Below are 16,200 nucleotides of genomic sequence, written 5' to 3'. Positions count from 1 at the left end.
AATATGGTGACTATTCTTTAGCCTGGTATCGACAGACTGGCGGTTTATCTCTCATTTATAGTTGGGATGAGGGACTGTTCTTAGTGTTTTTTTAATACCGAGTTGTATTTTATTTTAATTTCTCCCCTTGTAGGCCCCTGTTACTTCACAAACACTATATTAATGATTGCTATCAGAATATAGTTATTTGACACATCACTTAAAGCACTTTGATATGAAAAAGTAAGCCTCCTAGAAAAAGGACAAGCACACCTTCCATTTTATAGCAATGTATTAATGTTTTATTCTAATTACAATAAACAGAATATATCAGTCCCTTATTTGTACAAAAATACCTGAAAAGGTTACAATTAAGATTTATAAGCCATTCAGTTATTTACAGATTGAAGCAAAGCACATTATGAATACAGGAGCTTTCTCTTACAAAAAGAGATAACAAGTAACTGTTTTCTTTTTTGCATTCCCTGAAATACATAATAGTTTATATTTCTATATATAGATATATTTTTTACTTTACTCATTTGTACAGCCACTGTATCTTGCATTGTGACAATGTTATGCAAATGCACAACAGTCAAGATGATAATCATTCTATCATTGCAGGGTTGGTTCCAATTCACTTTCAATTCAGAAAACAAATTGAAACTGCAATTTAACAACTGAAATAAGAACATATCAATGTTTTCACCAATCTGAATGTGAGAAACATTTTGAGTCACATGTATTTGCATCAATCAAGTACTTTATACGTCTAACTGATACTTCGTCGTTTGACAATGTTGCTCGCAGAAAGAAACAAACTGATTTTCTACTATCACAATGCAATCAGTCACAACTTTTTTGTCGAAAATATTGTTTCTTTTGGAAAGTGACACTGTCGCATGACAAAATATAAATTAGGCTATAAATTGCGAGTGTTTCAACCTCAAACCCTGGTTCAACACAGCAGTAGGGGAAACTGTTCCCTCTGAACGGTAGCTGTGTTGGTCATTCGGTCCATACGTCAAGTCAGGTTAGTGCAGAGAAATGCCAAATTTATTCTCTGTCGTATGGCGGCATCTGACACCGTCATACGACAAAGTATAAAAGGCTCTAAAGAGGAATTATCAGAGGCACCTTCTGTGGTTACAGTTGCCTGGCTACCCAAACTAACATTTTTCACTTATTGGTCATTACCTACTGTAATATACATTTTTAAGTTCTTGTTTGGTGTTTTTTGTCACAATTTGAAACAAATTAGTCAATTACATATTTTAGGAGTTTAAGTCAGCTTAGGTATTCAGGCAAGTATTTTAGGCTTCTTTAAAACACCTGCGACTCAGGAAGTGAGAACCATACTGTGCTGTAAGCTACTTAATTTGCTGCAAGGATCATTTTCAAGTAAACTAATCATAAAAATCAATACATGTCGATGGTGCAGCTAAAGGAGAAATGTAAGTTGTTACATCTCCCAGCTAAATAAAAACAAACTAAACAATATTAATGAATCCACCAATGTACTATACATAAAAGTCCTAGAGATCTGATGGACCAGTAGTTTCCAACATGCCCCAATTCAACCCTGAGCAACCCAGTTACATTCATTTATTTGAAATGTAAAATGTACACACCCAAATCCCCTGATTTATTGTTCATCTCTTAACTGCTTGCATGTCATGGACTGTGATTGGTGTAAATGGCAAATGGCTCTGAGAAGATGAAATGCAAGTATGTTGTACATTAAGGGGAGAGTGGAAGAGAAAAACAAAAAAACAAAAAATTGTCACTGTCTGCTTGAATTTGAGTTGATTTGAGTTAACTGGAAACCTAGCCTTATTATTAAGGGGGCGAACATTTGGCCAAAACAGACAATCTACAAGCTTGCAAATCCGCAACTCTGGGCAACCAAGTACAGTGTAAGGTTTAAGTGGTTAAACATCCACTGGCTACTGGATCCACGACCTTACAACCTATACTTGCTGATATTTGCCGCCATTCACTTCAATTATAAAAAAGAAATAGAGGATCAGAGTTTGTGGATGGAAATAGGTTGACTGTATATCAATCTAAGGCAACAAAAAATAGCTAGCATCAAAAATTCAGTGACATCTGAGTAGCTTAAGAGGACTTTCAGCAAATACTAAAATATGAAGTATGCCCTTTTTTAAATGCGGATGCCTTCAAGGAAAGATATTATGTGAACATACTGTAATGATAGTTTTGGGTTCTACATAATTCAATGTGCAATTTAATCTAATTGATAAAATATACAAAATACAATTTCATTATTCTGTAGAAAGAGGGTCAGTATGGTAACTAATCATAATGATCAGTAATTTACAGTACACAACAATATTGCATTGATGCCATATTTTATACAACAGGGCGTTTACCTGATTATCCAGAATTTATACACATGAAATAATCTATACAGCCATATACAATAGCTTTCATTGGTTATGTAATTTATGCCCAATCATAACTATAGCTATGCAAATACATCTTTGTCCAAGGGTAAAATGCCTTTTAATGTGAAACATTTTATGGTCAGTTATTATAACATCTAAACTTGTATTATTCTCACTCCAAAGCAAGGCATGTAAACTGTCTGGGGAACACCTTGAGAATTAGAAAGAGAATTATGAGGCAAAGTAAAGAGATGATTTGATGATACATGAACTGTGTGCATGTGTGTATTTGTTCTGTTTAAAGGGGTCAGGTGTTGTTGTGCCTGACACCACTTGATAGATTTGATATGACTTGTTAGAATGATGATTTTCATAATGTATGTAGTTCAACTGTTATAAGTACTATAGTACTATTTGTTCATTGAAAAAGGCATCTCCTGAATTTTACCGCTTTATCACAGTTGTTTTTATGACCATTGGATGAATCTGGAATTCTCCAAATGGGATCTTCAAAGATCTCGAAGAGATGTGATTGTAGATCAACAAGATAATATTTAACAAATAACTATTTACTGTAGGCCTATAGCTACAAATGCTTTTGGAAACCCAGCAATCTGTTATGTCACAACACCCCCCCGGGCAAATATTTGGAATGATGACCATGACTATGAATACCAGTGTGCTTTAAATCATCACTTCATAACAAGTGTTGATGATGACAAAATTATGTTTGAGTGATCAAACATAAAAAGAAACAAAATATAGACTATCAATAGATGCTATGTCATTATAATAATAATTAATCAAACTGTTCAATCATTTCATGGTTATGACAAAAGAAAACAGTACAGAACAGCGCTGAAGGAAAATAAAAGAAATTTCAAGTAATCACTCACATCCAGATAAATAAATACATTTAGCTGAAACAATACTTAAAATGATTGAGTCATTGCATTTTAGTTAAATAATGGTGACTGTGCACAGAGTATCAATATAGTGTGGCTGTTATGTATCTCAAATGATTGATATAGCTTAAGACAACCCTCAAAATAAAATGATGGCTCTCATTAACGTGGCATCACAGGTAAATACATCTCTACATATCTGTTGGATGAAAAAAGAACAAAACAAAACAAAACTAAAACCAGCAAATGAACAATGAATAGATGCAGATCTAGTCCTAGAAACTAATCTGGTAATATTCATGTGAAATGGTGTTGTTTATCACTGTAGGAAAGTTATTCCTTGTGCAGACTATTATAATTAGTTGTTTGAGAAACCAGTTCTCAATAGTGAGATAGTCAACAGATTAGGGAATAGGAAAGTCTTGGGGTCGCATTAAACTGAAATCATATTTCATGAAAACGCTTTTGCAGAAAGCATCAGGCCTGGTATTAAACACTTGCTCAGATGTTGTTGAATGCATGATAAATATTTTAGGCACAGTACAATTTGTTTCATTGAGCCACACATGATCTGTTTGAAAGACCTTAGTGGTCTACAGGAAATCAACAAGCTTGTCCCAAAATCGTTAGACCACACCTGTCTCAGACATAAGGTAAGTTGATTTACCTTATGTTCAATTTACCTTATGTCCAATTCACTTAATTCAATGAAGCTCGTTGCCCTCTGTTCACAGTGTTCTGATCTGCTATCATAGTCAATGGTCCTGTATTTGCAGTCCTAAAAGGTTCATTGAGAAGGAATAACAGATTTGAGTTTGTACACTTTGAGCTTGTGTAGTTGGATAAGAGTGTCCTTTATGCTTGTTCATTATTAAGTGGGAGTACCTGATGAAGGGCGTGCTAGTGGTTCTACCTCCTTGTGCTATGGTGAAGGGAATTAGGCCAAATAACAACAACTTTAAAACTTGCATGTCCTGTATCATCTTTTCATTGTCTTGTAACAGATAGCACCAGACTTTTGAAGCACCTGGATTGACGGGTAGCTACAAGGCCAGTGAATCATCTCTAAATACTAAACATGAAACCGCACGTGTTAATAGTCTCAGAGTAGCCTTGGATAAAGCCTATCATTTTTATCGAGTCTGACTTTTGCTTTTGTATCACATATGAAAGCAAGAGTCAGACGCTATAACATCTTGATCCAAGGCTAGTCTCAGAGTAGCTCACTCTGGGTAGTAAAAGTCTTGTCGGCATTACTGTCTGAATTACTTTGAGTTTGAAATGCATAAACATTGTATGGACTTGAATGGGTAGAACAGAACTGAATACCCATAGTAATGGATCATTTACTGTGTGGCAGAAGAACAACCAGTGGATAATCTGACTGTATATAGCTTGAGGAACCGAATATAACATGGCGCCAATTCTCCACTGAATTCAGTGGATGAGGCCGCCATGTTCTATTCTGTTTTGAATAGTTTAAATGATCAAGAAAGTGGAGACAGATAAGAAAAAGAAAAAAATAACAATGCAAAAGCATTTTGGCAATGATATAAAAAATTATTATGTAATGACATAATGAAAAATAATTGTATTATCAGAGACAAGCAGATGGACCCCTGTGACAGTCAAAGCCTGTGTTTATCAGCAAGTCTTTCTTGAATATGACATACCATAATTACAAAGTATTCCATAGCTAGTATTGTTCCATGCTAGCTTGACAAAACAATGGGCAAAACAAAACAAAAAACTCTCCTCTTGATGTCTCCAAACCTCAGCTGTAGCTCTTCCTGTTGAAATCCAGCATGCCTTTACATGCCTGTGCCACTGGAGGGCAGTGGTGCCATGTCGTAGCCTAGGTCAGTAACATGACAGTGGAGTAATCACCAAGGGCTGCTCCCAGTACTGTGAGTGCAAAACTAAGAGACGCTCAAATGTCCATCTATAGGCTGTGATGATTAGATCAAACTAAAACAATTCTGTTTGATCAGAAAAAAGTGGTCCAAAACTAAAACACTGTACTGTTGATTGTCCACTTGAAGGAAAAATGAAGATGACAATTTAACTGTAGGATAAATTGTACAAGTAAAAAAAAAGAGAGAGCTTATTGATGTGTATAAAGATTATGAAAGATCTTATGATGGCATAAGATGGCAGGTCCTTGACTTGACTGTAGCTTCTCATGTCATATCCTGTTGTTCCATCCCCTGTACTGATGGAGATGTGAAATGTGAGGTGTAGCATCCCACACCTCAACGTCCAAGCAAGCAACCAACAAATCAACCAAACATCCAACCACATGATTCAGCAGTCTCCGGCGGACTCACGATGAGAAAATAAAAACAAAACAAAAACAACAGCAACAACGAAACATTAGTTCATTCACCAGCTTCTCAAAAAGATAAAAACAAAAGAACCAACCAAATTCTGTTGGTTTCCTTTTTTTGTTTTTAGGCAGAGTCAGGTCAAGTGATAGGAGTCATGGAGTTATGGGATCAAACGGTGTCATAAGGCCACAATGGTGCAGGGGTGTCTGAGTTTGCAAGGCAGCACTCCTCTGTTGAGCTGGTAGAACTCCACCAGCTGGATCAGGTCGGTGAATTTAGTGGATCCGTCGTCAAGACTGAAGAAGATCTGACCGTCCTCTTCACACTTTTTAAGGTGCAGCCATTCATGAAAAGATAGCCAACAGGGATGTGCCATGTTGTAAAAGAGAGGAGAGAAATGCAGTGAATATAACAACTCCCGATTCTCTTTTCACATCAACAAATGATAATAAACGTGATAGTATTCAAGAGATGCCTACCGGTAGTATCTGGAAATGTTTAATTTTCTGGTGATGGCACAGTGTGAGGACAAACGCCTTGGGGTTGCTTTGACTGACTCTCAGTAGAAACAATCTGTACGGAGAGACGAAAAGGAAGAACTTGAGGGAATGGTTCAAGTTACCCAATTAACCTCGACAGTTCAAATGAAGGTAAGAGGTAATTCAGACTGCAATTCTGTGATTTCTTTTCTCCACAACGAACGGATGCTTAATTTATGCTCCGTCATACGACGGTCTGCCACAGTAAAACTGCTCAAAAAACACCATGTGAGCTTGTAGGTCTGCTAATATCGCCCCAAAAAGGGAAACTATGTAAAACTATGTACTGTATGTGTATGGGAACTTGTATGGATCCAGATGTATATGTACACCACACTTATTTATGTAGACTTGCATTGTATTGTCTTTTAATATTTACAATTAAAAGGCACCAGCACAACCTCATGAATCTGTGTCTCCAGATCAGTCTTACCCATCCACTTGTCCCTGCTGGTGGATCATGCGATGGGATTCCTCTCTGGTTATCCTGCCATGGAACCATAGCTGGGCTACGTGGATGACTGCAGAAATCACAGAAACAATCTGGCTCAGCCACTTTAGCATCTTACTAGCAGTATCTTACTAAATGAAAGAAGCCGTCCTCATTTTAGAACATGCTCTTTTTAACTCATTTACTGCCCCAACCTGAGAAAAATCCGTTGGTCCAGGCCGCTTCGCCCGAGAAACCTGAGAATCTAATTTGATTTCCTTTATAAAAATAATCCAAAATCGAGAACGGTAGCTTGGATTCACATGCATTTTTTTTTGTTCGCGACCGGCGTGCACACGCCTCGGGCACGATCCATGCACAATCGTGGACTATGGACACCCACAAGACCACGTTAAAAGGTAAGAAAATTGTGGATTGTGGATTTTTTATCGTGAAATGAGTTAGATAGTACCAAAATGTGGGTTACCAGAAGAAAACATGTTTAGTAAATCCATGTGTCAGTATTTACCTGAGCTTAGCGAAGAGTGGTGCAGCGGACTGTGACAGCCCAGGATATTCATTCTTTGACTCCTCTTCTGAGATAGATGCCACAAAACAACACAATAGAGATTCATTCAAGATTGAGTATCAATCTGAGAAACTAGATCGCAGTGTTTCATAATCTGAGAAATTAGATGGCAGTGGACTGTGTTTCATAACCTTTTAATACAAGGCTACTCACCCTCCAGGCATGTCCCTCCTCCATGGCAGCACTCTGGGCCTCCACAGGGTTGTCAATCACCCTGCCGATCCTCCCTGAGAAATCCATGGCTACAAGTGAGTTCTCTGACACACTCCGCTAGTGGGTAACAGAGAGACACCACAGTTACACAGTAGACTACACAGACAAAATGGTATACTGTATTTGTAGAAATATAATAATAATAATAATAATAATAATAATAATAACGAGAGAGAGAGAGAGAGAGAGAGAGAGAGAGAGAGAGAGAGAGAGAGAGAGAGAGAGATGACTTTAGTCTTACCACAGGTGTTGAGAAGTGTGATAATAAGGTTTTCCTCTGTTGGGGAATCTTATAGTTTTGATACAGTACGATCCCATACTGTGAAGAAAAAGAGACCCATTAGTGAAACAAAAGAGAAGATCCTTTCTTGCTCAGCAATCAACCACATCCTTAAATAATACACAATCCAACTATTTTGAATAAATAACAGTAGTTTGAAGTGACTAAAATGAATAAGAGTTGTGTCAAAGTACAAACTGCTATGAGGGCCAGCAGTCTTGTATAGAGGTCATACATTTGTCCAGCGTGTGACCCAACTTGATTAAAGCCGTGCCCCATGAACTAGTCTCTACTCCGCCAGTACTCTAGTCATGAGGGGACCTAACAGAAATAGACCCAATTCAGGTCCCAACCTAGTTTATGAAATGTAATCAGTAATCAGTATAACCAGCTGATTAAGACAACACTCAAAGATTTATTTTTGGGGCTTAAATGTATGCCTTTATTAATAGGACAAACAGGAACAATGGGGAGTGACACGCAGCAAAGGTCGTCGGATGGACCACCGCTTGCCGATCTACCAGTTCACATAATGCAACGTGACACATGTGAGCTAGTAGATCAACAAGCAAAATAGAATGGAAGGGTTCAAGTGGTTAATACTGAAATGGGATGAGGATCATTTCAACAGAGGAGTTACTGTGTTTCCATTGTGCTGAAGGTATTGTGATGGTCACAGATCAGATATACAAGAGTGCCGCACTGCGAGCTTGTAGATCTGCTATTTTTGAGTCTTTGAATATTTTGACCTGCTTCTATAAATGTCTTCTTGCGTCCTTCTTCTAAATCAGTGGTTCTTAAAACTTTTCCACGTCAAGGACCCCCAAAATCATATGTATTCGGCCGCGGACACCAATCTCAAAACATGTTGTTCAAATATTTGAGGTACAAATGTTCGCTTTTAAAAACTAAAACCAACTGAAAATGTGCAGCCCAAATGTACCTTGAAGAGACGGAAGGTGGTCATCCAGCAGGTCCTGCTCTGCTCGTCCTCAGCACACAACATCCTCAGCTCCTTCAGCTCTGCACGGCCTTTGTTGGGCTGTCAATCAACATACATCAGCCCGTCAGAACAGCCACAAGAGCAACACAAGTAATATACGCACTTAAGTACAGTTTTGAGGTATTTGTACTTTATTTGAGTATTTCCCAATTCCCAGTACTTATACAGTGCTTCTACTCCACTACATTTCAAATCAAAATATTGTACTTTTACACCACTACATTTTTTTTGGAAACTTTCAGTTACTAGTTACTTTGTAGATTTTTATTATTATTGCAAAACATACAGTACATAAACATTTCAACCCTATATATATATTTCACCCATTTATTTTATTGTATTTATTTATTTTTTAAATAGTTTTTATCCCACAATTTTGTAACCCATTGCCAATTGCCTAAGCCATAATCCTGGGCGTGCTCTCCCTCTGCCAACCCGGGGAGAACCCAAACTGAGCTCATGCTTCCTTCTTTTCACCTGACAGAGGGGAGTTTCCCTGGTAGTACGTAGCGAGTGGAAGGAACACGTTATTCCTAACAGTTCCTTTCCCCTCCATCAGGCACCCAGGTGACCAGGGGGAGGCAGTATAGAGACCAGGATTACTGCATGTTTTTTTGTGAGGGTATACCATAGGGGACACGGGGAGAACATGCAAACTCCACACTTAAATGACCTTTCGACAACCCCACCTAGGGTATGGGCACTGATGATGCGGAGGAGAGAACACGCCCATATTGCCCACAGCGTCCCTGGCGGGAATCGTCCAGGGACCTTCTAGCTGTGAAGCGACAACGCTACTGACTGTGCCACTGTGCCCCCTGATGTGATGTGCATGAGGCATACAGTACAAATCAGATAAATAGGACCTGTATCTAAAGTCTCTTCCCATTATCAGTCCTTAAAACAGCCTCATCTAGCTAAATCTTTCGGTCCCTTACCTTGATACAGAACTCGTATTCTGTGGGTGCGCTGTGCTGCTTCTTGCCTGTGATGACAGTGAAGATGTTACTGTCCTCTATGTCTGCAAGTAACTGTAGATGCCTGGGCTCCTGTAGACATCAATAATGTCACAACATTACATCAAAGAAACAGAACAATTACAGGAGCTCATTAAACAGTGTTGGACACACTGAGGTATATTAATGTGTATTAATGACCAAAGCGCAGTATACTGGCGGATACAAAAATATAAATATATAAAGAACTGATGTATTTTGTCACCTTTGAAGTTCCTTTTGTGGAGCAGTAAAGTCCTGATCTTCGCAGGAACATGTAGAGCTTCTTCCACGACTTCCTGCCCACCTCCTTCACATACAGATACCCTTGGATCTCTGGACAGCCACTGGAGGATAGGAAGTTCTGAGAGGAGAAAAGGAAGGTGCGAAAGAGAGAAGGAACCAGGAAGTGAAGGGAGTTAGTCGTTTCCCCATCCAGTGCCTTGCATTCGGGTCCCCATCCTGGATGGGGGTAAATGTACTATAATCCATTTTTTTGTCTTGAATGTGACAAATACAAAAAAATATTATTGAACTCAAGTCTCCATAGCGTGACTAATCAATAGAAAAAAAAGTAATTTGGGGGGTGAACTACTCCTTTAAAGGTGATTTATATTTAATCTGATCCAACCAAGACCCAAAATAGATGCAGGAAACATGGCACCAGATGGCTATTTGGTCACATCAAAACATTGAATTTGTCATATAAAAGCAAGCTTACAATGTGTCGGAGCTTGTATTATCATCCGTTTTGGGTCTTGGAAAGATTCAAATGGATTTCCCAACTGAAATTGAATAAAAAGCTGGTAATTCAGTGGTCTGAAAGCACATACTGTACATTAGATAAATAACATAAACATGTTATGTTTCTTTAATGGAAGTGTATACTGTAGTCTAAACCTGATCCATGTGAAAGATGCGTTTAGGTAACTCCTACTGTCATTTGGTACTAAAACTTAAATTGACTTTGATTTTGAGAGGTGGTGGGCATTGCCTTAGGGGTGAGCTTCGGTCCCCCAAGGCAATGGTAGAGGAAACACTAAATCACTCAGTGACATAAATGCAGTGTGAAAGTGCCTGGAATCATTCCAGGCAATTAATAAGGAGTGGCTGGGGAGAGAAGACAAAGCAGGGCTAGTCCTAGATTCACCAGTTTGTTTGGCCTCCGCCCTCTTAACTCACTCCTCCTTACTGCAGTGGTTCTCAACCTGTAGGTCGGGACCCCCAGGTGGTCCCCAAATTATTTTGGGGGGTCCCCAGATGATTAACTTAATGTGCAACATCGTTTTCTCTCTCAACAGTAAACAAAACAACATAAAGTGTAAGTGTATAGCGGGTATCTACACATTTCTAAAGTGACAATTTAAGGACTTTTTAATACCTCTAAAATGATAAATTTAAACGTTGGCCAAATTGTCAACTATTAGTGGCAGAAATTGTGAAATAGCCGATCTACATGCTCACAACGCCTCGCAACGCAAAATGTAATGCCTCAACTCTTAGTGCTCGTCAGGGTGGGGGTTTCCCCAGTTAAAATATGATTATTTTGGGGGTTGCGGCCTGAAAAGGTTGAGAACCACTGCCTTACTGGATGGGGAGCAGAATATAAGAACTTGGTTGATACACCCAGTACATGCCACAGGCAGCGTGGCTATAGTGTGTGCTTTATGCTCATCAAGGTGCCCTACAGAGTCCACAGGCTACTGTGTACATGCCACACACAACAGCAGGGCCATCACAAGCCTCACAAAGGAAACAGCAAGGAGCCTCAAGCCTGATTATTTATACTTTGTCGTGCCAAGAACCAAGACCGAGAGCAGTGATCCATACTGGGACGTACTGTGAGCTAGGGACCTGTCAACAGGAATCGGCTCACATATGGGAGAGAATATCGTCTCTGTCAGGGGTGGAAACCTCATATGTCCAAAACAGTTACTTTCTCGATTCAAATTAAATTATAGCGAAAGTAGCAGATCGAGAAGCTCAAGACAGCACCATTGGCGCCACGTTTCGAGCTTGCTGATCTGCTACTTTTGATAGCCTACTTTTGTGTGATGCTGTAGTGCAAGGGTCTTCAACAAGGGGGCCTCAGAGTTACCCTCCAAATCTTTGTGTGATAGAAACTTTTTTTTCTCCTTTTTTAGATTAACCACTTGAACCCTGGTGTCCATATTCTGAGAACTTTAGCCAAAGATAGCAGATCTACAAGCTCGCGCAAGGAGTTGTGAGCTTGCAGATCGGCTATTTTCGGCAAAGAGCTTTGGTGTTGAGGGAAAGGTCATGTTTATTAAGTATTGACGGTTCAAGTGGTTAAATATCTGAAAACAAACAATAATTGACACGAATCCAAAATACACTGACGATTGTGCTGTCAAACAATTAAACTATTATGGAATCTATGAAAAGGTTTTGGGGGTCACAGCTTCATCTCTCTCTCAACTAAGGGGTCCTTGGTCTGAAAACGTTGAAGACCCCTGATGTAGTGTGATCAAGTAGGACATTAATTTACAAAAAAAAAACACATAAAGTTAGAATAAGAAGATAAGAGGTTTCTGCCCGACAGCAACAATATGTTGAAAGATCCAGGACACCCTGCACAACAGGTTAAATACACTGGCGTGCGATGTATAATACGTACAAGTGAAAAGGATCTCTCTCACCCTCAATAATCCGCCCATGGAATACATGTCATGGTGCTGATCTCTGCTCGGAGCATTGAAACCTTAATTCCCAGGAGTTGAAAATCTTGAATATGTCACGGGTGTCTGATGTATGGTATTAATGACGTGTGACATGGTTGGAGGATGTAACATTTGTGGCCGCTGATGTTTTGGAAAACACAGGTTTCATGTGTTACAAAAACAGCTCAATATGAAATAGCAGGCTAAATATTACAGTACATATTATATTGATGTACTGTAGAATCTCAGGTTTGCAAATTAAAGGTAACCTGTTCCAGATCACTGTTAAAGCACATGGGTTCCCATTGTTCTTAACCACTTACTGTACATCCCATATACTTTATTGACATGGGGGCCCCAGGGCTCTATACTTGGTCTGCTCCTTTTCCCCCTCTAATTCAAATATCTTTACCCAAATAGACGATTTACAAGATCACAACGCTTCGCAACGCAACTACTGTAGATAGGGTTGATATGGAATCTGGAAATGTCAAGCGTTAGAGTTCATTTCCATTGCATCACCCTGCAGTCCCCCATTTTCTTGTCAGATGCAGAGATGACAAGACTTGTTTGTCAAGGTATTATAACTTGTCATTTTGCATTCACACCGAGATCTTCAGAGAACATAATCTCTAGCATCTCAACTCACGACAAAAAACAGAGCCAGGTTCAGAAACGGTTTCTGGTTTTGACAGGGCACTAAATGTCTGCAAAGATCTTCTTTTTTAGAATTAGCTGCAGCTCCGAATCAATCTATTATCATTAATTTACTGAGTCATCTTGGTTAAGCATGATAGTGCATAATGCCTCAGCCTAATACACAGCTATAGTTTTGCAAGTGGCACGATGAAGGAATGGATCCCACTTTGTATTGTTTTGACTCTGACAGCTTTATTATATACGTTAATAAATAAAAATTATATACGTACATGACACGACAGACAGTGTGTACACGTCTCAAGCTCTTAAAAATCCCATGAATCCTTTCTCCTTTTCTCTCTCTCTCTCTGCTTGTCTGATTGCCTCCCAGACTTAATTTTTCATATCTCTTGCACGATCTCTGCAAGCCCCAAGGCAGTCTACGGGGTAGGTCGTTAGCGTGACACACGTGTATGAATTTGTACTGTGCTAACATACAGTAGGCAGGTAGGGCACTGTATGTTCTGTTTGTGATTGCTTAATTCCACTTGTCATACAAGTCAGGCTTGCGGTGCGTGCGCCCAGACAGTTATGTGTCAACAGAGGATCAACGGTAGTTATTACTCCAGGCCCGACGAGACACGCTGTCGTCTAAGGGTCAAAAGTGAAGTATGTTAGCGTGATGATAGACAATGTGCAGCGTGCTCGCTTCCAGGCCTAATTTATACTTCCACCACGTGGCCCACTGGAAGAGATTCGGATCGTGACACGATCATGCGACTACGTGTAAATTAGCATCGAGGCGGAACGACTGGATAAGAGATGTAGGTGCTAAAGCATGTGCAAGCCATGCATGCTCACATGCTGCGTGTGGGTGCTCTGTGTACCTGTAGGAGCTGAGGTGGTGGAATCGTACCATTGGTTTCCTGGCACCATGCAACCATGTGCTCCGGGAAGAATGTCTGGTGAGAGAGACAGCGAGAGGCAGAGAGAATGTGCGCAAGAAAGAGAGGGATGGAGGGAGAGAGAGAGCGAGCGAGCGAGCGAATGACAGATGGAAAGAAAAATATATCAATAACTCACTATGAAAACAACTGTGGTTTAAGAAAACCTGACTGACTGAAAAAAGAAACAAGCACAGTTATGAAGACAGTAAAGTGCAATATTTAAAAACAATAAAGAAAATGAACAGAGACAGAGAGATTTTGATAAGGAACATTCCTTTCATTTCATCCCTAAGTAAGTTACACCAGTGGTTCTCAACCTGTGGGTCAGGACCCCCAGGGGGGGTCCCCAAATTATTTTGGGGGGTCCCCAGATGATTAACTTAATGTGTAACATTGTTTTCTCACTCAACAGTAAACAAACAAACATAAAGTTTAAGTGTATAGAGGGTTTAAGCACATTTCTAAAGTGACAATTTAACATAGGCTAATTTGTCAAATGTTAGAGCCAGAAATTGTGAAAATAGCCGCTCTACATGCTCACAACACCTCGCAACAATATGATTATTTTGGGGGTCGCGGCCTGAAAAGGTTGAGGACCACTGGGTTACACCACCACAGTACCGCCATCATTTGATCGACACCACATACAACTGTCAAATGTTTTACACAGTAGAAAATGTCTTTCCCTACTAAAAAATCACACCCGTGTGAACTGAGCGGTGGTCGTGGAGGCTGTGCAACAGCACTACTGGGTGGGTGCAGCGGGGTTAGTGTGCTTTACAATGCTGTAGTTTCTTCACACACTCTAATTTATTTGACCCTAAAACATTCAGTTTGTTAATAATAATAATAATGTGAGAACAGCGCCCCTCCCGGCCGGACACACACACGGCCACGTATAGGAGACGGTGTGACCACCGCTCAAAAACAATAAAAAAAACAGTGGTTAAGTGGTTACGTTATGAGTAAAAAAGATCAAACCTCGTTTGAAGTGGAGCGTGTGTGTGTGAGCTTGCAGATCAGCTATTTTCGCCGTGCAACACACATGACAAAGTAGTCAGGCTTTACTTGCGAGAGGAGGAGATTCACAGTGCAGCTGCAGACAGCACCGCATAATCAACGTTCACGAGGAGCTGCTTGAAGTGCGTACTATTGGAGCATGTGAATGAAAAGAGAGACGAGAGGACAGACGACCACACGGAGGCGCGGACCGCCGCATGAACGGCCGCCGAACGCCGGCGAACGCCGTTCACGGGCGTCAGAATGATCGTGTTCGACAATTCGTTCATCAAGCGAAAACAAAGGACGTTCAGTTCACGTTCGCCCTTCACTGCGTGTGTCTGTGTGGAGCTGCTGCTGCTGCTCTATATCTCTTGACTGAGTGTGTGTGTGTGTGTGTGTGTGTGTGTGTGTGTGTGTGTGTGCGTGCGTGCGTGTGTGCGTGCGTGCGTGCGTGCACGAGAGAGAGAGAGAGAGAGAGAGAGAGAGAGTGTGTTGTCTGCCTGCCCTGCTCAATAGCGCCCCTCCTTTAACGTGTGTGTGTGTGTGTGTGTGTGGTCTGTGTGTGTGGTCAGGAGAGGTATGGCAGGCGACAGACATACACGGCCAGCCAGCCAGCCAGCCAGCCAGCCAGCCAGCCAGTAACATCTTGAAAGCGAATCACAGGACCACCGCTCAAAAAAAAAATATGCCCTTTGCCCTTTTTAATAAATTAAATCCCAATAAAACACAAACTATAATTTGCTGTCTTAGGAGTCATATCGTCAATGATGATTCATGTGTAAGCACACATGATGTAAAAAGTGACATCTTGTTCCAGCCATCACAAGAACAGTATTTGCAGTAAAACTGTAAATACTGTTCTTGTGATGGCTGGAACAAGATGTCACTTTTTCATGTGGTACAGTATACCACACCAATACCATCAAATTGTATAAAAATGCTTTGTAAAACCCATATACTTCATTGACCGTGGCACCCCAGGGGTCTATACTTGGACAGCTCCTTTGTTCCCCAATTATAGCAAATCTCTTCGCCCTAAAATAGCAGATTAATCTAGATGTGCTTATTTTTTCACTGAATATTCTCCTTTTTTCCACAGAAGGTTCGCCTATTATGACAAATCCACAGGTACATGTGGTTAAGCGGATATGTACGCAACACTGCTGATCCATATTAATCTAACTCCACACCAAAGAGACTACAGGAGACTAACTTTTCACAGACTGCAAAGAACTGCAAAAAACTAAGCACATTTTTTCCAGA

At 40.1% G+C, this 16,200-nt stretch overlaps 1 protein-coding gene across 3 annotated transcripts in view; it reads right to left on the bottom strand.

Annotated features, from left to right (window-relative positions):
- Nucleotides 1-325: 325 nt before the first annotated feature.
- grb10b (growth factor receptor-bound protein 10b) overlaps nt 326-16,200 on the bottom strand; it is a 119,158-nt gene continuing 103,283 nt past the window's right edge. For all 3 annotated transcript variants that reach the window (XM_080720941.1, XM_080720942.1, XM_080720943.1), the window contains 10 exons: nt 13,876-13,950; nt 9,895-10,032; nt 9,612-9,722; nt 8,614-8,712; nt 7,632-7,709; nt 7,331-7,447; nt 7,118-7,184; nt 6,592-6,679; nt 6,099-6,192; nt 326-5,944 (listed from right to left, as the gene is read on the bottom strand). In XM_080720941.1, the coding sequence (XP_080577067.1) occupies nt 5,798-5,944; nt 6,099-6,192; nt 6,592-6,679; nt 7,118-7,184; nt 7,331-7,447; nt 7,632-7,709; nt 8,614-8,712; nt 9,612-9,722; nt 9,895-10,032; nt 13,876-13,950 (1,014 nt within the window). In that variant the 3' untranslated portion in view covers nt 326-5,797. The remainder of the gene's footprint in view (nt 5,945-6,098; nt 6,193-6,591; nt 6,680-7,117; nt 7,185-7,330; nt 7,448-7,631; nt 7,710-8,613; nt 8,713-9,611; nt 9,723-9,894; nt 10,033-13,875; nt 13,951-16,200) is intronic.

This window comes from Nannobrachium achirus, assembly GCF_963921795.1.
Source record: "Nannobrachium achirus genome assembly, chromosome: 2".
Taxonomy (NCBI): domain Eukaryota; kingdom Metazoa; phylum Chordata; class Actinopteri; order Myctophiformes; family Myctophidae; genus Nannobrachium; species Nannobrachium achirus.
Note: the sequence above shows the minus strand (reverse complement) of the source record. Positions and strands in the feature narration are given on the sequence as shown.